Below are 21,564 nucleotides of genomic sequence, written 5' to 3'. Positions count from 1 at the left end.
TATCTTAACATAACAAAAACAAAACAACTCGTGAACGAAACAATACAACGTGTGTATCTGCGACAAAGTAGTTTCTGCTGAAGGTTTACTCTAAAATCTTTGCTTATATCAATGTACTTAAAAGGGGTTAAGATAAATATAAACAAATATGCATCGTTGTTTGAAATCGTTGATTATTTGTTTTAGTTAACATTTGGTTGTTCAGCAGTCTTGTTAGCTCTTTCGTAAAGATCCAATTGAAGTTGTTTTTTTAATATTTATAACATTTCATTTAGTCTCGGGTGCCGAATTGCATGCAGAAAATACACCATAGCTTCCTAAACTCCGTCGATGATAAACGAATATTGAATATAATCTTCGTTGTTCCCACTATTCTTCTGCGGGTCAAATTTAATGGCCCTCGAAAGCCTCTCGCAGTTGGTGCACATTAAGCGCTGGAATTGCAATATCACCTGAGAACGATATCTTTGATTAAATATCGCGATTTAATAGCCCAAATGAAGTTCTCATTTAAATATCATCCATAAACCCTGCAAACGAATTGCACTATCTTTTCGAATATCTGCCACCACCCTACTTTTCATGCAAACCATCAACATGGTCGTTTGGACGTAGTCGTTGGCATCGCCTCCGCTACAATTTTGACAGCAATTTGACAGCTAGCTGAATGTTGTCCTGCTGGCACAATGCAGCTCTTCCAAACAAACCCATTTTCTATCAGAACCATTTGCGTATCATCGCATTCTCTAAATTAGTGCAATTTACGATCGTTTTACATCATTTTGTAGTGTCTCCTGTACATTCTACGACGGGCCTCGAAACGCACACTAACATGAACTAGTCGTAACATCGAACTTTAAAGTGTTTCCTGTTGTCATAGAAAACGAGAAAGTCCGTCACACGAGTTGCCGAAAGCACGGTGTACTAGAGAGGATCCTAAACCGTGTAGCTTCTTCCTTGGCATCGACACTGTACAGTAAAACAAATCGTCAAGATGGTTTTAGCCGATCTAGGTCGCAAGATTACGAATGCTCTGCATTCGCTAAGCAAGGCGACAATCATAAACGAAGAGGTGTTGGATTCGATGCTAAAAGAAATCTGCACTGCACTGCTTGAGGCGGACGTCAACATTCGGCTGGTGAAGAAGCTGCGGGAAAATGTACGCTCCGTGATTGACTTTGACGAAATGGCTGGTGGCTTGAATAAGCGGCGAATGATACAGTCGGCCGTATTTAAGGAGCTGGTTAAGTTGGTCGATCCGGGCGTGAAACCTTACCAACCGATCAAGGGCCGCCCAAACGTGATCATGTTCGTCGGTTTGCAGGGATCCGGCAAAACGACAACGTGTACAAAGCTAGCGTACCATTACCAAAAGAAGAACTGGAAATCTTGTCTGGTGTGTGCGGATACGTTTCGAGCCGGCGCGTACGATCAGATCAAGCAAAACGCTACGAAAGCGCGCATTCCGTTCTACGGTAGCTACACGGAGGTAGATCCGGTCACGATCGCACAGGACGGTGTGGAAATGTTTAAAAAGGAAGGGTTCGAGTTTATCATCGTGGATACGAGTGGTCGCCACAAGCAGGAGGAATCACTGTTCGAGGAGATGTTGGCCGTCGCGAACGCGGTCAACCCGGACAATATTATTTTCGTGATGGATGCCACCATCGGGCAGGCTTGTGAGGCCCAAGCTAAAGCGTTCAAAGAAAAGGTCGACATTGGTTCCGTCATCATTACCAAGCTGGACGGCCATGCTAAGGGCGGCGGTGCACTATCGGCGTAGGTGTTATCCTCGTTTGTTCGTTGGGCAAGGGAAAGGAATTTAACTCTTTTGCTACGTATTCTTGCAGTGTCGCGGCGACAAACTCGCCCATCATCTTTATCGGCACCGGAGAGCACATAGACGATTTGGAACCGTTTAAGACAAAACCATTCATAAGCAAGCTGCTCGGAATGGGAGATATCGAGGGGCTGATTGACAAGGTTAACGAACTGAAGCTGGACGACAATGAGGAGCTTATCGACAAGATCAAACACGGTCAATTTACTATTCGCGACATGTACGAGCAGTTCCAGAACATCATGAAAATGGGTCCTTTTTCGCAGATCATGGTTTGTTCAGTGTTTCCTTTTCTCTGCTTCGAACAGTGGCTAATAGAAGCATTTTATCGGTTTTGCGCAGGGAATGATTCCGGGCTTTTCGCAAGACATTATGACTAAGGGCGGTGAACAGGAGTCGATGGCGAGAATCAAGCGTCTCATGACCATGATGGACTCGATGTCGGACGGCGAACTGGACAATAAGGATGGTGCGAAACTGTTCAGCAAGCAGCCAACACGCGTTACGCGCGTAGCTCAGGGGTCGGGCGTCATGGAGCGGGATGTGCGCGATTTGATATCGCAGTACACAAAGTTTGCGGCAGTCATTAAAAAAATGGGCGGTATTAAGGGTTTGTTCAAGAGTGGCGATATGACGAAAAACGTGAACCCGACACAAATGGCCAAACTAAACCAACAGATGGCAAAGATGATCGATCCCCGCATGTTCCAGCAGATGGGCGGTATGAATGGGTTGCAGAACATGATGCGACAGCTACAGCAAGGGGCCGGTGGGTTAGGCAATCTGATGAGTGGGTTCGGTGGCAAGTAGAGTAGAACATCGGTGGAAAGCATCCGTCAGTACCTTTTGCGCTCGCCAAACCTCTCCGTTTGTGTGTAGTTTGGAGCGTAAAAGGTGTACATTTATTTCTCGCCTTGTGAGCGTTATTGGCGAGATCGGTAAGAATAAATGGTATGATTTTGTTATCCTATGTTTAACAATACAGTCTATTTTGTTCTAAATTGTTCTTTAAAAAACCACAATACAGATCGTCTAATACTGCACTTGACCTCCTAATCATGTTCGTTATTCTTAAGCTACCTTTGAATTACAACACCGCTTTCAATTATTAATCAATCGTTGTTTATCGGGGCTCTGCTGTTCGGTTTACTATCTCAAATCGAGTGTTGGCACGGGAGCTACTGTAATCGATGAAAAGCTGCTCAGCTGTCAAAGTGACAGAAAAGGGACGATACGGCTATTTCCAACTTGTTCAGAGAAAAGTTCAAGCCGATGCACATTTGGTACAACTAACCGGATTTTCTTTTCCAACAGGGACAAGTAAGCAAACAGTCAATCAGTATGATATTTTGGTAATGATTAAGAAATAAAAACAAAGTCTCTCGTTCGTAGCTGTTAAACCCGCACAGGAAATACAAACAGTGCTTAGGCCACCACCAACAACAACAGCACAAAAATGTCCCCTAAACAGTGTAGCGGTACCTGGTTGCTGCTGCTGGCAACGATCTGTAACTTCTGCCTACTGGTACTCACCGAACTGCCCCGTCCACGAGGCGTATCTCTCTCACAGACCAGCCTGTACGAGGATCGTGCTGGCAGCGGCCAGTTCGTTTGTCTCGACGGCAAAAAGGTGATACACCGGGAGCGCATCAACGACGATTACTGTGATTGTGACGACGGGAGCGATGAGCCGGGGACGGCCGCTTGTCCGGGCGGTTCGTTTCACTGCACCAACGCCGGTTACAAACCGCTGAGCATTCCAAGCTCTCGGGTAAACGATGGTATCTGTGATTGTTGCGATGCGTCCGACGAGTACGCTTCCCAGGCAAACTGTGTGAACACATGCAGCGAGCTCGGTAAGGAGGACCGTATGCGGGAAAAACAGCGTAGCGAGATGCTGAAAACTGGTAACCAGCTTCGGCTTGAAATGAGCCAACGAGGACGAGCGCTCAAGGATGAACAGCGTGTCCGGCTGGCCGAACTCGACAAAAACCGGGCAGAGGCTGAAGCGCTCAAACAGGAAAAGGCAACGCTGAAAAGTGAGGCGGAAGAGTTGGAAAATGCGGCCCTCAAGGTTTACCGTGACCGGGAGGAGGAGGCGAAAAAAGTTAAAGAGGAAGCGGAAGCGGTGAACAATCGTGACGAGGCGGAGGAAACGTTCCGAAAGTATGATTCGAACCAGAATCAAATGCTCGAGTTGGTCGAACTGCAGACGCGCATCGTGTTCGACCGGAACCGTGACGGTGCGGTAACGGAAGATGAGGCACGCTTCTTCCTAGACGAACGGGACCAGGTAGATTTTGAAACGTTCGTAACGTTATGTTGGCCGCGCATCAAACCATTTCTTATGATGGATTCCGGACTGTTCAAAGCACCGGGCGAAAACCATGGAGAGGAGGAGGTGGTTGAAGAAGCGGAACTACAATCGGAAGGGATGTACGATTTGGAGGGTAGCGAACCCAACGATCAAACCGGGCAAGACGGTCAGTACGGAGATGAGGAATATCAGCGGTCCAACGGCGACGAGGAGGATCAAGAGGCTCTGGAAGAGCACGACGAGGAAGAAGATGAAGGGGACGATGTTGGCGAGGGAGAGATTGAAGAAGCGGCACGGGGAGCAGCCGCAAAACCGACAGTCGAGTATGATCCCGTCACGCAGGACCTGATTAACAAGGCGAACGAAGCGCGCAACCAGTACATGGAGGCCGATCGACACGTGCGTGAAATGGAGCAGGAAATTCGCAGTATTAAGGAGTTGTTGGACAAAGATTACGGCAAGGAGGAAGAGTTTGCTGCCTTGAACGGGGAATGTTTCAACTTTGAGGATCGGGAGTACGTGTACAAACTGTGCCCGTTCGATAGGGCGAGTCAGCAGCCACGTAGCGGCGGCGCTGAGACAAGGTAAGAGTTTACAAGCATTCGGCAAGTTCTTCCATGGCAATCACATTGTTTGTGTTTTCTTTGCCCTTTAGATTGGGAACCTGGGATCGATGGAATGGACCGGGCGATTATAGCGCCATGCTTTACTCGAACGGAGCGCCCTGCTGGAACGGTCCGCAACGGTCTGCCTTGGTACATCTGGAGTGTGGCCTCGACACCAGAGTGTTATCCGTCACCGAACCGAACAGATGCGAGTACGAGTATCGCATGCAAACGCCGGCCGCCTGCTTTTACCAGGAAGATCAATCGAACGGTGCCAAAGAAACACACGACGAGCTGTAGGTGTTGTCGAGCTTATCGGAAACGGTATCGTTCGGGATTGGTTTGCCTATTTCGACGAGCTGAATGTTTCGTCGTCTCCCTAAAAAAAAACATTACCAACGATGATCGTCCCAATCGAATCAACATTCCCACGCCACCACGTGGTGCGGCAGATGCGAGAGACAGCGAAAGTGTAATCAATATAATTGTGCGTTTGGAAACGTTTTTAATGTGCAAAAAGTGACTGACAGAGTTAAATTCTACACGCGGCGATACGTTCGATGAGACCACACATTTTCGTTCCATTAGAAGAATATCGATACCTCTAGCAGAGCGTCATACCGTAGTACCGTCGTCATTCCAATGCTCAGGACAATGGACGAAAGAGAGAAAAAGTGAGACATGAACCCTTTCCGCTGATGATGGCGAGTAAATTTCACTAATTTGGTATACAACTTATTACAAATTATCATCTTCGAGAAGTAAGCACTGTGAACAAACAACATTTCGTTCGTGTAAAGATGTTGTGAAAGGTAAAAGTACGTTTGTTTTATAAAACGAATAGAAGAATAATAAAAAAAACTATCTACGTTAAAACATATCTTTGTCCCTTCTTTTGATCGGATTCTAGATTAATTCCTAGTTCCATAGACACAATACGCTGATCCAGGGGTGTCACAATTTTTGCCCATAAAGCTCTGTGACACAACACCTGCTCAATTTTTTTTAAGTAAAAGCAACACTGCTTCGTATATCTAGACTGACCGCTCACAGACCAGAGCTGTTTATTTACATTTACCGGCATAGAAATCCCCGAATCAATCATGTCCGTGTCTTCAGTGTATGCCAGGATTTGGATTGGCTTATATAATATAGATACTTTCTCCCGATGTTTCTATCGTCGAGTGTCAGATGAATCGCTCTAGCAACTTAGTGCAGAGAATAGAACGTGGTAAAAAAGCCGCATTGCTGCTTCCAAACTATAGAAAATAAGTCATTGATAATGCGAGAATTGATAAACCGGTCCTAACCGACCGGTTAGGACTGATGAGGAATGATAACCAAAAACCGAAAGTTTTTAAATGATTTAAGTGTTTGCAACTGTTCGGACTACAAAAACACCACTAAAAAGATGTATTTCCTTTCGTGTAAGTATTCTTTTTAATTAGATCTTCGATTTTGTTTCCTTTTTTGTTGGTTCGCACTTACTCTCAAATTGATTATAAATGTCGCTCCATAAACTTTCGCCTTGCAATCGCTGTCTCTCTTCAATAACGCGAGTGTATAAGAATTTTTAAATTGCTTTTCATTTCCTAATGTTAAAGTTTAAACAATGTTTTTTTTGTTACGTTCTGCCGTACGTTTCACACATATAATTCCCTTGTTTGCATCATACGCGGCAATATCTTAGATAAATCGTTAGCGCTTGTTCGTTAGCATTATTAATTCTGTGTCCCTCTTTCATTCATTGTATAAAGATTCAGTATTGGCCTTTTACAACACCAGAAAGGGCAAAGATAATAGAAAAGAAAAACCTCGGAATGTTTTACACACGTGTATACACAGACAAAAGTGCGATCGTGCTGATGGAACTTAAAACAAGTATGCAATAAATATAATATTACCAACACAGTATGAATTACACGCTAAACCGCCCTGGTCTCCTTCCATCCATAAGGTTTGGCTTGATTATATCTCACTCTGTTTGCTTGAATCGTTGTAGCCTTCCTTACAGTATAACACTGCAAACGATGGGGATTGTGAGTTTATAGAGCTACCACAAAAGCTATGGACGCATAAATAAAATAAAGCTTTGCAACAAATCCTAACAACTCAATAATATTAATGCTGATCGGAAAATAGTAATACATATGTATAATAAAACAAATACAAAGAAACACCGGCCGGTTTGATTTAAAATAAAACAAACAAACAAATAAACAAACGAAAAAAAACATATTTAAATACAACAAACCTAAGCTTTACTTCTGGTTGGTAAAAAATACTTTCTTTAGGAGTGGCGGTTACGATAAAGGTACAGTGAACGTTAGGAAGCACGTATTATATGAATGTATGTATATGTACAAAATAAACGCTAATTCAGACCTACACACACAGAGAAGGGAAGGAAGAAAAAAAACGAAAAACTTTTAAAACAATAATACGTAATCCAACTGAATGTGTACAGAATGAAAATTTGTGTCGAATACACAAAGTATCGCCATTTGAAGAATGTTTTAATCTAATTCCCAGATATTTTTGATTCGATGATTATTTTTTTAATGAAACAATTACTTGGCGAGATGGATAAATCTATTATTCTAATCATTTTAGAACAGACTTAAAGAAACACGTTGTTTTGTTCGATTTTTTCCGATAGTATTCAATAATATCAATATTATAATAATATGGAAAGCGCGGTAGCTCGTGTAGCGATCAATTTTTAACTGCAATCATTACTTTTAAAGTACATCTTATGCATTTCGCATCCTGGTTCAATGTCCAACATACAAAAAAATGGAACTAAGGTATTCACATGACAAAAATACTGGAAATCTAATTACAAATCAAGTTGTTGTCAAACTAAAGATGTTTGCAAATGCGTTTAAAACCATTTTTACTTTAATAAAGGCAGAAGTTATTTCTGTACCCATTTCTAAACAATTATTGGTTCCTAAAAATCGTAATTGTTGCGACGGTTACGTTTTTTAAGCAAATCATTTATACCTCCTAATGCAAAAATACTAATTTTGTGTTTAAAAGAATGTGTTTGTTTTTTTAGTTTTTACTCTTATCATCTTCTCTCTTCAAATGTTGTTTTTTTCATTTCTTCTGTTGGTTTTTAGCAATTAGACACATACAAAAATATGTGGGAAAACTATAACAAAGCACTGTGCAACAGATTTCAAAATACCTGAGAACCCGTCAAAAAACTTCGGGATACTCTGTATCGTCATTGTACACAAATGTTGAGTATAAAAACTCAATCATTTAGCTAATTATAACAAAGACTCGTGACTGGGGCCGTCCGTTTGCCATAGTAAGCATTCATTTCGTTGTCGCGATACACAGCTATGTATGTGCAATAAAGATTCTTCTTGCCAATTGTATATGTAAATCACATGACCGAACAAGACTCACTTCTTATTTATCCGTACATACAACGATCTTGCTACAAAGGAAGGAAAAATAACTAGCTTACGAAGTATTTAGTGTTGTTCCTCTTCTCTAACTGTGTGTGTATATGGGGTGGGATACTTACTAGGGATTCTTCCCGATCAGTCCTATATAATCATTTAATAATCAGCCGGTCGGAGATGTTTTTTGTTCGTTTAACTTCTCCACCTTACGATCCTGCAAAACATTTGCTTTTTTTATATCTGTCTTGCCACCCTATCTATGTTTCTCTGGTCAAATGTTCAAAATTTGTGCTGGTTTGCGAATTATACTAACATTTTCCTCTATGCACATAAATGAAACTACCCACAATGCACACTATACGCATGCAACAGGAACAGCAAGGAAGAAGTCGGAAGCGCAATAATAAAACATGAATCCCATGGCTATCTGTATTGCGGGCTTACTCTATATTCCTTACTTAATGTGCGTGGTTCATCATCTGTTTCATGTCAAAAGGAACTTTTGAAACCAGGCACACGCTCGTTCAGTTGCGTTCAATTTGTGTGTCTTTTTCTTCTTGGCTTAACGACCCCAAAGGTCATGCCGGCGATCGAAAATGGCTTTCGAGACTGCCGATACCACGTAGTTGATTAGTCAATCCTCAACTACGAGGGGACGGTCCGGATGGGATTTGAACCCCTTCCTGCCGTTTGAAGATCGGCGCCGCTGTCGCCTATACCACCGGGTCGCCCCTGTGTGTGCATGTGTGTGTGATAAAACATTAAAATGGAATTAATAGAATAATATCGTGCTTTTGCAATCATCATACATTGATTTTGCAATCAAGCTCTGGTATGTGTTCTGCTCTGCAGCAACCAAAAGGGAAAATGTTGCGGTCAAAAGTAGCATCGAAATGACGACATTCCTTTACCAAGTTAACAAGCGATTTTAACAATTATTATCTTTTTTTAAGTGTTTATGTGTGTATCGGAGATAAAATAATCACGTTTTAATGCATCCGCTCAATGGGGCACTTTTTCTTTACACTTGAAAGTAGTCACCAACAGCTGGTACCGTTCCATCACTATCCGGTGTGCCCATCATCGCTCTACGCGCTGATGGGTTTCCGCCCGGCGATAACGTTTGTGTGACCGGAGTCGGAGTTGCTGTATCGGAGTCTGTCGTTAGTGAATCATTCGTCAAGGATTTAGGTACACATTCCATCCCACTGCTTCCTCCTCCCCCTCCACCACTCTCATTGTGGAGTCGTTCGTAAGGGTTTTCCTTAACATTGAGATATTTTACCGATTCATAGTTAGGGTCCGATTCACTACCGGTGAGTGATTCATAGTTGCTCGATATCCGACTCAAACTATTGTTAGTCGTTACCGTAGTGTTTGTATTGCTATTGTGCTTACCATATCCGATCAACTGATCCGGAGAGCTTGTACTACCGTCACCATCTCCATCGGTCGACGAGGGAGTTGTGCGCGTTTCCGAAATACTGGAATAACCCGGCGAGGACGAAAGCGTCCCCATGCTCACCCCACCCGTTCGATCGGCCATCGTGCCAAAGTTGGTGCCGCTTTCGATAGCGATGCCAACAGATCCGCCCGGTGGACTGGAACCGCCAACAATAGCGACGGCTGCAGATGGTGAAGGCATTGTCAGCGTTCCGGACGCGGTATGTGGTATGCTAGAGTATATGTCCGATTCGTCGTCCGGTTCTAGGTTGTTGTTAATATTTGGCTTACGTTTTTTTGCTTCCTCCGTGATGCTTGCATAATCGTGACCCGGCGGAGGATTTTTTCGCTCCGAAATCACACTATATCCCGGATCGTAGTCGTCCTTTTCCTTGATGCTGCTGTACCCGGGCGTACTGCTGTCCGTATCTTCATCCTCCGCACCGCCTCTCCGAGCTCCACCAAAATCTAAACGATTTCTTGCACCGTTTTTCACTGTTTGATGTGCCGGTTTTCCCGGCTGCTCACGTATGCTGCTGTACCCGTCACTGTCACGATTATTATCGCCAGCTCTCGGTTTGCTCGCTCCTAAGGGTTGACTCGCAGTCGATGGTTTACTACCAGCTGGACGTAATATTTCATAGTTTGGATCCGAGTCCGATTCGGTACGATTCGAACCACGATTAAGTGTTTCATAGCCAGGGTCATTCATACTGCCGCGAGTATCCGGCAAACTTTCGTACCCTGGCTCGCTGTCTGCTGTAAAAGATCGTTCATAATGTTCGTCAATACCATGACATATTTCTAGCGAACCGAGAGACACCGATTCAATACCTTGCGCTACTATCGCACTTAGTGCATTTGACCCTTCGCCACCCGCCAGCAAAATGTTGGCCACCGTTGTCGTCCCGGAGGTTTGATTGCGATGCATTTTCTGTATCTGTGCATAATCGGCCGATTTGCGTGAAGCTGCCGCCTCCATGCCAATCTTTACAGTATCACCCGGGATAGTTTCATAGCCAGGTTCCTTGTTTTGGCAGTTCCCGGTGCTGTTGCGCTGTGCGGTTGTCATATTTCTGTTCGGGGATCCACTATGCAGCGATCCGCTGCCGTTAAACTGGGACATATCCGAATCGGACAGGAACTGTTGCTTTAGATGTTGCGCATCAAGGGAACCATCTTTTCGCAGCGGCACGGGTGATGAGTTTTGTGATGGTACTTTCGATAGTTTATTCTTTTTCATTACCTACGAGACAGAGATAGAGAGGGGCAAACGAATGGTTATTGGAAATTCACACCTTCAAACGTCCGAATATGTCATACCTTTGCATACATTCCTTCCAAATCTTTTGATGGACTCTTCTTTTGCTTGCCGTTTGGTAGCATTGTACCGTCACCATCCACATTCGATTTGTTCCCTGTGCTGTCTCTGTTGGACGCTGCCGTGCCATCACATTCGATAACCGAACCAACTGAATTACGCCCCGAGGTGGCTGTCGTTGTACTCGACGATGCCACACTACCCGTCCCGATCATAGACTGATTGGAAGTGCTGAAGAAATTATTTGCCTGGTGCTTTAGTGTTTTTGGCGTCGGAGGCAATGGGCTGTTTGCTTGCCGTTTCTCCGGTTTCGGCGAACCCAAATTTCCTACCGAACTTGTGCAACTTGAGGACGATGCTTGACGCGAATGCTGCACAAACGTTTGGGCCCTTAATCCTCCTGCTCCTCCTCCTTCGATCGGGGCTGCCGATGGAATCAAGTGTGAAGGAGCTCCGTGCGTGTGTTCATCTATGGATGGTGCCATATTCCTATGATTACTGAGTCGGTTCGATGGTGTGGAGTTTGTTTTGCTGCTGCTTGACATGCCCCCAGAATCAAGCGCATCGTTCACGGTTGCGTGCAGCGTCTGCACCGACGGGGGTTGTGGTCTGCTTGACGCACCCGTATTTATTTCGACCGACACTGTCATCGCGTTTGGGGGTTGGATTTGTGCGTACGTTTCTGACCCGCTGGTGTACAGATCACCTTGATTGCCGGGATCATCAATCGCGGCATACATCTCGTCCGAATCGTCTGACACAGTGGCATAGTGCGAGTCACCTAATATCTGTCTCCGTTTGGCGGTCGTTTGATTCGGCATGTTCTGCGGAAGTAGATTGGCTAACGGTTCCCGCACGCTTATGCTCGTGTAGCCCTCTAGGAAAATTACAACAGTTTACCATTAGCTTAGTCATATTAGAACAACTGCAACATCGTCGTACTCACTGGAGGAATCTTGAGAATCTCCACTAAAATGCTGAGATGAAGGTTGAACTATTGGTGGTGTCATGTATGGTAAGTCTTGACTAGCAGACACACGTCCAGCAATCGCAGACGCAGCCGGAATATCCTACAATGCAAACAAAACATATTTTACTTTTACAATTGATTATTACGGTCCAGTGCCGTATTGTCGCAAACAAAACATAGATACATTAAATTTCCCATTTTGTTAGATATCGTACGCGACCATTGCCACTTACCACTGTTGAGTTTTCTCGATCTTCTATATTCTGAGATGATTCGCGGCGCGAAATGGGACTCATTAGCTCGTCATCGTCATCGTCTTCATCGTCATCATCATCGCCGTCCCGCGGCTTTGAACGATTTGCTGTCCCCGATGGTCCGCTGGCTCCTCCTTCAAACACAGTACTTCCGGCCGCTGATCCAGGTTGCGCGACCTGTGCATACGGATGTTCCATGCGCCGCAATTTGTCGTACGCGTGTGGTGGTGATCTGACTCGCGCGTAAGGGGAGCTTATATCATCTGCCTGGCTGATGGAACTGTGCTGTGAAACGCTGGCTTGCTTTTTCAAGCTTGCCGATGCTGTGTAGAGCAATACAACATAAATATTTGTACATCAATGTTAACTCATGGACCGATATAAAGCTAATTTATCATATATAGGTTCATGTAAAACAGATTAAATGCGCTAAATGCAATGTTGTTGAAAGTAAACTTTTAGTCACACAAGCCTGTCAATATGGTAAGACTACGTTAAAAGGTTTATACACCGTATCCTACCCTGTTGGCCAAATTGCATTAATAACCACTGCTAAACGATAGTTCAATACAAATTGAACTTAATAGTACTACTTAGTTGGCAGATGGTGTCAATACATTAGCTCCTTGCGTAATCTTGAATATTTTATTGCCAAAATTCTTTGAACGTGTTCCGGATGGGATATTCTAACGATGATTTTTGTCCTCCTATGTACGTAGAATTTATATACCATAATTTTTCTCATATAACCCTTACTGCAGATTCTGCCTGATCGCACCAAGACAAGGTACCGGGCCACGGGAAATTCAAACTGTTTAAATCATTCCAAAACTGTTGAAAATCTCAAAAATGCGATTTCAGATTTTTCTCCATCGCCCCGTGTAGGTAGCTTACGTATGCGCTAGGTTCTGTGGAAAAGCAATCTCAAAGCGAGAAAATTTCAAAAACACCCACCCATGAGAACCTGAAATTTTGATTTTGAAATCTCTCGTGGCCCACATCCTACTTCTTCTTCTTCTTGGCTTAACGACCTCTAAGGTCATGCCGGCCATCGAAAGGGCTTTCTAGACTGCCGATACCACGTATTTGGTTAGTCAGTTCTCACTACGGGGGGACGGTCCGGATGGGATTTGAACCCCGGTACTGCCGTTTAAAAAACCGGCTCCGTTGTCGCCTTCACCATCGGCCCGCATCTTACATACATGTTGAATACTTATCTACGTCTTTTGAAGTGATTTGAGAACATTTTGATACTAGTCATTATCATATTGTATGTATTATAGTCCTAGTCAATTCAATTTTATTTATTAATTTTAAGTATGACGGCTTGCTCCGTATTGTCAACACCGCATGTATTGACTGTTTTTATAAACTAGATAACCGGGGTATTTCCTATCTGTTTTTTTTTTTTGCCTTACTCGAGCATGCTCGGTTAGTCCTAGTTAAGTTAGGTGCAAAATATACTTACGACTCCTCCCTTGCGGCAAATCCTGCACTTTGTCTCCAACGGTAGCATATAGTTCCGAATTGTTATCACCAGCTGGTTCTGCGATTGGGATATCTGGCAAACTTCGATGTGGTGCATTGGAAGTTCTGCCGTATTGTGAAATAAAACAAGAACAAAACTATAGCGAAAATCTAAAAAATACGTGCTATGCATCACACGACTGATAACACACATAAAAAGCTACAACATCCTTGAAAATAAAACAAAAAACAATCGACAAACCTTTTACTACTGCTTTCGGTATCCGAACCAAACCCACCACCAACACTGGCTGGTCGGAGATTCGATGCATTTGATGAGTTTGTGCCCAGCGCACCGTTACCGGTGTTTGTCGCCGGTGCATTGATTGCACCGTTCGAACCCGAAGGCAACAAAGTGTCCTCTGGATTGGTGAGTTTTACCATACCTTCTAGTCCGAGAAGATCATTTCTTAAAAGTTCGTGCGCGCGTTTACATGAACAGCAGCAGCGACAGCAATGAAGAGAAGATCGGTGCATTGAGATGTTTTTGTGTTTTTTTTTTGTCATCCCAACCATTTAAGTATGGTAAGGTCAGATGCAAGCACACGCAAATACATAATCATACACACACGCACACAACATCCAGCAAACACCAAACAGTAACAGAGAAAGAAAAAGAAAGAAAGAAAAAAACAATTGCATACAAAACTCGTCCAAAGAAATATAATGTTTTATAGAGTAAACTCAACAAAACCATAAATAGCAACTAAACAAGACAAGCGAACTAAAGTATTATTTTAAGATGCGGTGTTATATGTATATAATGTCGAAGAAAAGTGGTTTACGTATGGCATAATAAAAACTAAATTTGGTTAATAACAAAGTCGAAGCCTTGCACCATACAGTCATTATTAATTGTAAAGTAAAAATTCGAAGCCTAAGCGATCAGCTGATCGATGTATTTATGTATGCATTGAAATGATTTTCCAATTAATCAAACATACTCCCAAACTCATTGTTCGGTTCGGGCTTTATGCAGAAACGGTGTGCTGCCCATATTTCTGTGAAGACAACGATGGCGGTGCCACATCAACGGTCACAATTGGTGTATGATATCGGGCAATCCCCTTGATTTCGATACTTGATTTTGAGTCATGTGAGATGAACTATAAGTTTGCGCCAGGCAGTGGCTACAGCTCACTTTGCAATAGATTTGTGACATACTCCCAAATCGATCCGTTTCGTACAGCGCATCATTGGAATTCTTCTCTTCTCGATTCTAGAGTTATATTCTAGGATATATGAATGGAATGCTTTGTTCTTAAAAACCAGTCATTCTTCAGCAACGAAAGGCCGACATACACAGAGAAGTTGTTGCTGTTCAATCCGTAAGTTAGGAAAGTTATAGATTATTGTTGCATTTGGTCATCCACCACTTGACTGGTATCATCATCCGGCAGATATTAGTCAAAGTTTAAAAGTCTATTTTAATTTAAACTGAAAAATGGTCATAAAAACCTGACAAAACCAAGAAGTCTTTAAAAAAACAATGGAAAGCAATCATGCTCCACTTGTATGATGCATATATTGCATCACTACGGGAGTGATAACCATCGTCAAAAAAGTTATTTATACTAATATTGAGATTATATGTGTGGTATTTTTTTCCCATGATTTAAACCAATCTATCTATACATATTAGACATAAAACTACTGAGTACGTAAAACATGATTTATACAATGATAATTTAATGCATTATTTACACATCAAAAAGCATTACGCCTTTAATGTAATTAACCTTTTGCTCGTTCTACACATATTAAAACGAAAAGTATAACGTTAAATTTGAATGAATTTGGAGAGCCTGTGGGAGACCCCACAGCTCTGATTATTTCTTCTGATTTGTGACGTGACTCAGCTGCTGTGCAGCAATAATGAAATGGAGATTTCATTTGCCGAGAGTCATTTAATGGATGTCTTATGAACGAGTTCCCTCTAAACACAAGTGAGCAAGCAAAACCACACCAACTAAAAAACTACGGGACATTTAAACTGGAACAAAACGAAAGACTTACTTGATCTCCTGTTTGCGGCGACAGCACAGGCATGATAGTACGGTTGTGATCATACTGACCATAACGACGGCCGAAATCGTATACAACCAGAATGCGTCATATCCCAAGGTTTGGAGCTGCATTATTGTTGTATGTAACACACTTTATTTCTTCTTTTTCCAGTCCAGACGGCTGAACAACGCTGGATAACAAAAACAGCTGACTGATAGGCTTATCTTACGATCAAAACCCACTTGTGCATGTGGGAGAGTGCGCCGATCGCGAAACTTTCTTCTACGACACGGTATTTAAACAGTTAAATTTTGCCTCTTTTAAGAACACTCGCAACGAACACATTGGATCAGATTCGTAAACGCACTTAAATCACGCACATCCTGTTTCACCTCCGCACACATCTCTGTTAGAAGGATATAAAACAGAAATTCAATAAACATAATGTACTGCACACCAAATGCACATCGTATCGCACACACTGGGTAGCACAGGCGGAGACAAAATGCGAAAATTATTCACAATCGATCTAAATGACTGTGGAGAACGATGACGGCACCCCTACATCCAACGCATACTATGACTATTATTCGCACAAATGTGCATTCACTAGAAATGTGACACTGTGGAATGCATCGTATTTGAACACACACACGTACACATTTTGATGCACTTCGGTTGGTTGATGTCAGAATACTCATCGTACTATATATAAGTGAAAAGTTCACCGTTCAACGGGATCACCGGTGAGTAAGCAGGCGCTTCCACAGAGGGTCATCCCCAGCTGTGCCGTCGGCAGCAGCAGCAGCAGTGGCAAAGTGGTAAACATTTACTTTCGCACACACGATTCACCTAGTAATACGACACTACACAACTACCAAAGCATCCTTTGATGATTTCGTTTAGCACGAAACGCGGTGTAGAAAAAGTTCGCACAGTTTTCACCGCGCGGTCTCTCACACTGTGAAAAAGAAAAACAAACGATTTCTCCCAGCGTCTCGTGGTAGCTTGCGCTGCTCAACATCTCATCACACACAGCTGACCCTCCTATTTCTCTCACTCTTTCCCCTTTGGAAATGCATTAATGTTTCCTACGCGCTATGATGATAGCCGTGCTTGGTGCTGCTGCTGCTGTCGACGGACACAGATGTTGCGACGGACGGGCGGTTCGCGCTTGCACTTCCCACCTACTTCTTTCTCTATCGTCAGCTAATCCACAAAGAGAAAGGTGTTAAAGCATTATGATAGTAGGTATAGGAGTAAAGAGTTTGGAGAGATTTTCTATCGCAGCAACTGCCTTCTTCCAATCACAGCCCGCCCGCACGAACCTTGCCTAATGCTCTCTGTGTACACCCGGGGTAACGCGACACGGAAAGAGCATAGGCAACTCTGCTGGAAACGGGAACAAACCATCCAATGAAAGTCGGTGCAATGCTCTGGAATTCAAAGCGAAACAAAGCGTAGCTGTCGAACTATTGCTTTCCATTTGTGTCTTCATGGTAGCATCGTAGAATGCATACTGCGGTACGCGTCATTTGCCTGTGTACGGTAGCACTTTTGGCTGGCTTGTTCTAAGGGCGTAACATACATGCACTATGATCAGTTTGCATAGATCGTAAATCATTACTTTCTCGACTTTACCTAAGTATATACAGCACCGTACGATGCTGCTCATTATTCCGCGAAGCTCTCACCTTTTTCCACTCCGTACCACGACACTATTCATTACATTACAATTACATCGAACAAAACACTTCTACAAGGAGTCAACCACTTCACCGTTTTTCTGCTTTGCCGATGGAATCTTCTGCATGACCAAATATATGCTGCATGTTATGGAACCGTACGCAAAACTTCGCGAAATCGAGAAAACATACTTTCCTTCACTATGGTTACGGGCGACGATCTTTTCGAAGCCTGTCATCCCAGCCAAGTGTTGTTGCAAAAGGTCAGTATGCCGCGTGTGAGTTTTTTATTGTATGGGCAAATCAAAATGCAAGCCGCTAAAGCACGAACTGAACTGCATGTTATAAACGCATTCGCCAGTTAGGACGTCTGTCGTTTTGCACAAACAACAAGCATTTGAATCGGCCTGGAAGGCGCGTGGCTTTTGGCCGTTAGTTGTTGATGTAGCTCGGTATAGAATGTATGCTAATAACATTCTTAATTTTTCCAAAACGGCCACAGGACAAAGGTTATAATGATATCAACAGATAAAATTATCATTATCATCACGTTAGATGCGATCACTAATCTGAATAATCTGTCTTGTGGTGGGAGCAGAAGAATGAAAATTCGGCGGTCTAGATTAGGCTCCAAACAGGTGATGCTTTAATGGGAACGATTAGTGCAACGGTAAGAGCACTATGGTCAATGTTTAAAATGCCAATTCAATCGGTTGGCGCCTACCATTGCATGAGTAGTGTCCCAGTTCTATGTTATCAGGGGTTTCAATTGCATCTTAATCTGCCAATTAATCATGCCGATTCAAATTCAATATATACGTACATTGGTAGTATTTATAGAACCGTAGTTGTAGGCTCATAGATAAGCCTATGAGTAACACATGCAATGCATCCTGTAACCGAACCAAATACTTACCATTCGTCAAATACATAGTGGGATTTTGGATGTGGTAACGGTATAACGTCTACATTTTGCACTGTTATGTATTGAATGTCTCTTTCTGATGAACGGGCAACCCAAGAAACCTAAAGGCAATCACGGGCTTGTAGCACATGTCGCTCGCACGTTATCGACATTTAGCGCTGAAAGGAACGTTTCCCGTACGCGCCAGTGGGCGCAGAAGAAAGGAACCACCTACTGATAAGCGACCTGTTACTATCTTCACACAAGATATTGATACTATGCCCCATCATCATCAACATCACCACCACCCGAGCACAGCGCGAAAGGCGATAGCGACGTTAACGCTTTTCGATAAACATTGCCTTCCAGTTAGTCTGCGTTTTCACCTCGTTCGGGTTGTTGTGTAGCAAATGTGAGTTTAGAATCTATGCAGTGGGTTCGCGTTTCCTACCTTTCGTATTTTGGATCCTGATTCCTAGTAGATCGGGTTCACTTAAACGAGAAACAGTTGCCCGGTTCCGAAGTGTGGAAACGTAATCAGTTACACCACCGGTTTGGCAGACAGTATTTTGGATCCCCAACGATAATACTTTGCTCCATCACGTTCGCGGCTGTGTAAACCTATCTCTCTCAATCTGGAAACCAAGTACGTAATTATGATAAGAGCCCATGGGCCAGCGCAATACATCGATATCCCGGTGCAATTCACCACCAATTGTGCCCGGGGTTTATCGAAGTTCGTATTGCTTTGATCGTGACTATCGGCACAATTACATGCCAACTGTGGCACCGGAAACAACGGAAAATCCTTTCTAGTGACATGCTGTAATTTTTCATTTTCCATCGGTTACTCTGATTTGCCGCCCAACAGAAAATGTTGATTTTGTTTACCAACGTTCTGGAATGGGCACTACAGGGATAGGATACTTGTGGCTGATTGTTTGTCTGGGGTGGCTTCCGGCGTTCAACGGCACAACCACTTCGAGCACACTGCTCGCAGGTATGTACATACGCGAAAGAGAAGCATCGTCATGACGCTCCTTTTTCTGTATAGTGCATTAATAATACTTTTACTGTGTGTTTTCTTTGTTCTTGTTCCCTAGCAATAGCTGATAGCTTCACCGTGTGCGGCGACACATTTTGCCATCCGGAAACTGAAGTGTGCCGGGAGGAGAGCTACTGCGAATGCAAACCACACTTTGAAAATGTAGGATCATTTGAATGTTTGCCCTGCCCGGGCGAAGGACAGTACTGCCGCGGTTGCTGTATCAGCGATGCACTTACCTGTTATCGTGAAGTTTGCCGCAGATGTTCGCTGGATAGTAATGGAAATTGCATGTAAGAATGCGGCACCAACGGTGACCCGGTTTTTTAGTGTCGTTAAAAGTTGTTAATTTTTGGTTTAAAATTTGTATTTGGATCATGTTTGTTACGTTCCTGATCATTCGCAGCAGCCAGGAGTCGTTGTTTTTCTTGACCGCTGCTCAAGTGGCGCTGGCAACCGCAATGGTTCTTGGTGTGATTTCCCTCAGCTTCCTGCTGTACAAAACACTTCGCAACCGTTTAAGGTATAGAGCCAACCATGCCACTTTAGTTATATGCCAAATCCTATCGATTTATGTACGAAACCCACTTTTTCCAAAAACACGTACATTTCAGACGAAACAATCAAGTACTGGAAAGCGAATTCCGCCAATCTGTCGTGAGCCGTGTGTCCTTATCATCGATACAACAGCGCGTCATTAGGCGTTTACGCGATCGTCCACCAAAGTACGAAACAAGACACAATTATGAGTATCAACAGAGACAAACTGACCGACAAACAAGCCAGCAAAGTACATCGACCGAAAACGTTCCACAGCACAATATCACACCGATTGGCGGTCCGCCTCCAGCATACGACGGAGATACGGTACGAGATGCGGATGCGCGGTGTGTGCATAACTTTTTGCTTACATTTAAACCATCATTACAGCTTTCCCTTGCTGAAAACCCACCACCGTACAATCAAGACCAGCCCGATGCTTGCTCCCCAGCAGGAGCTGAGATTGCCGTTATCGATATTCCTTCAGCGAATGCTTCTGAACTACCACAGTCGGCCGATGTTGCGAACGATCGTAATACGAGCGCCGTCCAAGGAATAGCGAATCCTGCATTCGAGCCGGATAAGCCTACCTCACCACATTCACAAATCATACAATCCCCCAGTACCAATGAAACTGATGGACGTCCCAAGGATGTATTTTATGATATTCCCCTAGTCAATAGCAACGATAAGACGGTCTACATGTAAGCCGACCCGCGTTACCATGGTAACATAAGTCACATTTTAACTAAGTACGTTGAGTGCTTTTTACAGAAACACTGTGAGGATTTCATAATTAATATAAAAGAAAGCCGTTTGGCTTCCCTCGACGGTTCAAACAGCTCCGTGGTCGTTTTATTTCACATTACACTTGTTCGCCATGTCATTTTACGCGTCCCATATCGCGCAACGGAAATACCGGCGGATTTCAGTTGGTAAGCGCTTCCAAAGCAGCTACCACATCGCCCCGATGGACACGCAGCGTCTGCTCAGCTTTACTGCGGGTAATCTCCATTTCGCGAATCTACAAATATCCGAATGCAGTAATCAACGTATGCGCACTGTCTCGATACAAGAGTCGCATTTTGCGTTCTCAACACTACTTACGATCAGTTCTATGTCCTCCTTTTTCACGTGAACTTTCTGCAGTTCCCGTTCCATGGCAAGCTTTTCCTCATTTTCTTTGTTACGTTTATCTTCGAACAAGTTTGCAGCCTATGGAAAGATACAATTAAATGAGTGACTTACAAGATGACCGATAAAAAACTACCTTCTATCTATCTTCTACTCACGTTAGAGCACAAATTGTGTGCGTTAATTTCCTTTTCCTCGGCGTAATCCGTGACGCGTTCCAAATCGGCCGCTCCGCCATCGTGTTTAGAAGACTTTTTCTGCTTTTTATCGGTTGCATCATCGACGCCGTTCACCGCTTCAGGATCAGCCATTCTGTGCTATAGGCAAGGGTGCTGTATTAACTAATTTATTTACTGAAAACTCCCGACAGCAGCAAACTAATGAAATCAATCTACAAAAACACGGCGACCACACTTGCACGGTTCTTTGACAGCAGGTCGCAACTGTCATAACAACTGGTGCAAGGTGAATACAGTTGCTACGAAAAACAGGAACAGACGGTTCGTGAGTTTAGCGATATTACAGCTACGTGGGTACTTCGGTGATGGGAGTA

The 21,564-nt window shown here is 43.5% G+C and overlaps 7 protein-coding genes across 9 annotated transcripts in view; 3 read left to right on the top strand and 4 right to left on the bottom strand.

Annotated features, from left to right (window-relative positions):
* Nucleotides 1–21,564, bottom strand: part of LOC126559341 (calmodulin) — a 279,933-nt gene that overhangs the window by 249,351 nt on the left and 9,018 nt on the right. The window lies entirely within an intron of this gene.
* Nucleotides 1–21,564, bottom strand: part of LOC126559276 (zinc finger protein 593 homolog) — a 338,322-nt gene that overhangs the window by 313,041 nt on the left and 3,717 nt on the right. The gene's annotated exons all lie outside the window — the stretch shown is intronic.
* LOC126557807 (signal recognition particle 54 kDa protein) lies at nucleotides 984–2,650 on the top strand. The gene is made up of 3 exons (XM_050213703.1): nucleotides 984–1,779; nucleotides 1,851–2,112; nucleotides 2,183–2,650. Exons 1-3 carry the CDS (start codon nucleotides 995–997, stop codon nucleotides 2,648–2,650), a joined length of 1,515 nt encoding a protein of 504 aa, XP_050069660.1. The 5' UTR covers nucleotides 984–994.
* Nucleotides 3,297–5,062, top strand: LOC126557589 (glucosidase 2 subunit beta). The gene is made up of 2 exons (XM_050213409.1): nucleotides 3,297–4,741; nucleotides 4,813–5,062. The coding sequence occupies exons 1-2, from the start codon at nucleotides 3,297–3,299 to the stop codon at nucleotides 5,060–5,062; spliced, it is 1,695 nt and encodes a 564-aa protein (XP_050069366.1).
* Nucleotides 9,203–15,835, bottom strand: LOC126556827 (uncharacterized). 2 transcript variants are annotated; one of them, XM_050212347.1, is made up of 8 exons: nucleotides 15,713–15,835; nucleotides 13,899–14,105; nucleotides 13,638–13,762; nucleotides 12,149–12,492; nucleotides 11,892–12,015; nucleotides 10,948–11,822; nucleotides 10,459–10,870; nucleotides 9,203–10,383 (listed from the first exon to the last, which is right to left on the bottom strand). In XM_050212347.1, the coding sequence occupies exons 1-8, from the start codon at nucleotides 15,832–15,834 to the stop codon at nucleotides 9,203–9,205; spliced, it is 3,390 nt and encodes a 1,129-aa protein (XP_050068304.1). In that variant the 5' UTR covers nucleotide 15,835. The 2 variants fall into 2 exon arrangements, with proteins under 2 accessions (XP_050068304.1, XP_050068303.1); XM_050212346.1 differs by having other exon boundaries at nucleotides 9,203–10,870.
* On the top strand, nucleotides 19,162–20,764 carry LOC126558486 (uncharacterized). The gene is made up of 5 exons (XM_050214508.1): nucleotides 19,162–19,292; nucleotides 19,396–19,630; nucleotides 19,744–19,860; nucleotides 19,952–20,204; nucleotides 20,268–20,764. The coding sequence occupies exons 1-5, from the start codon at nucleotides 19,196–19,198 to the stop codon at nucleotides 20,583–20,585; spliced, it is 1,020 nt and encodes a 339-aa protein (XP_050070465.1). The 5' UTR covers nucleotides 19,162–19,195; the 3' UTR covers nucleotides 20,586–20,764.
* LOC126559445 (huntingtin-interacting protein K) lies at nucleotides 20,797–21,367 on the bottom strand. Its single transcript, XM_050215606.1, has 3 exons — nucleotides 21,170–21,367; nucleotides 20,985–21,092; nucleotides 20,797–20,901 (listed from the first exon to the last, which is right to left on the bottom strand). The coding sequence occupies exons 1-3, from the start codon at nucleotides 21,320–21,322 to the stop codon at nucleotides 20,806–20,808; spliced, it is 357 nt and encodes a 118-aa protein (XP_050071563.1). The 5' UTR covers nucleotides 21,323–21,367; the 3' UTR covers nucleotides 20,797–20,805.

Source organism: Anopheles maculipalpis, chromosome 2RL, assembly GCF_943734695.1.
Source record: "Anopheles maculipalpis chromosome 2RL, idAnoMacuDA_375_x, whole genome shotgun sequence".
NCBI classification, from domain to species: domain Eukaryota; kingdom Metazoa; phylum Arthropoda; class Insecta; order Diptera; family Culicidae; genus Anopheles; species Anopheles maculipalpis.
Note: the sequence above shows the minus strand (reverse complement) of the source record. Positions and strands in the feature narration are given on the sequence as shown.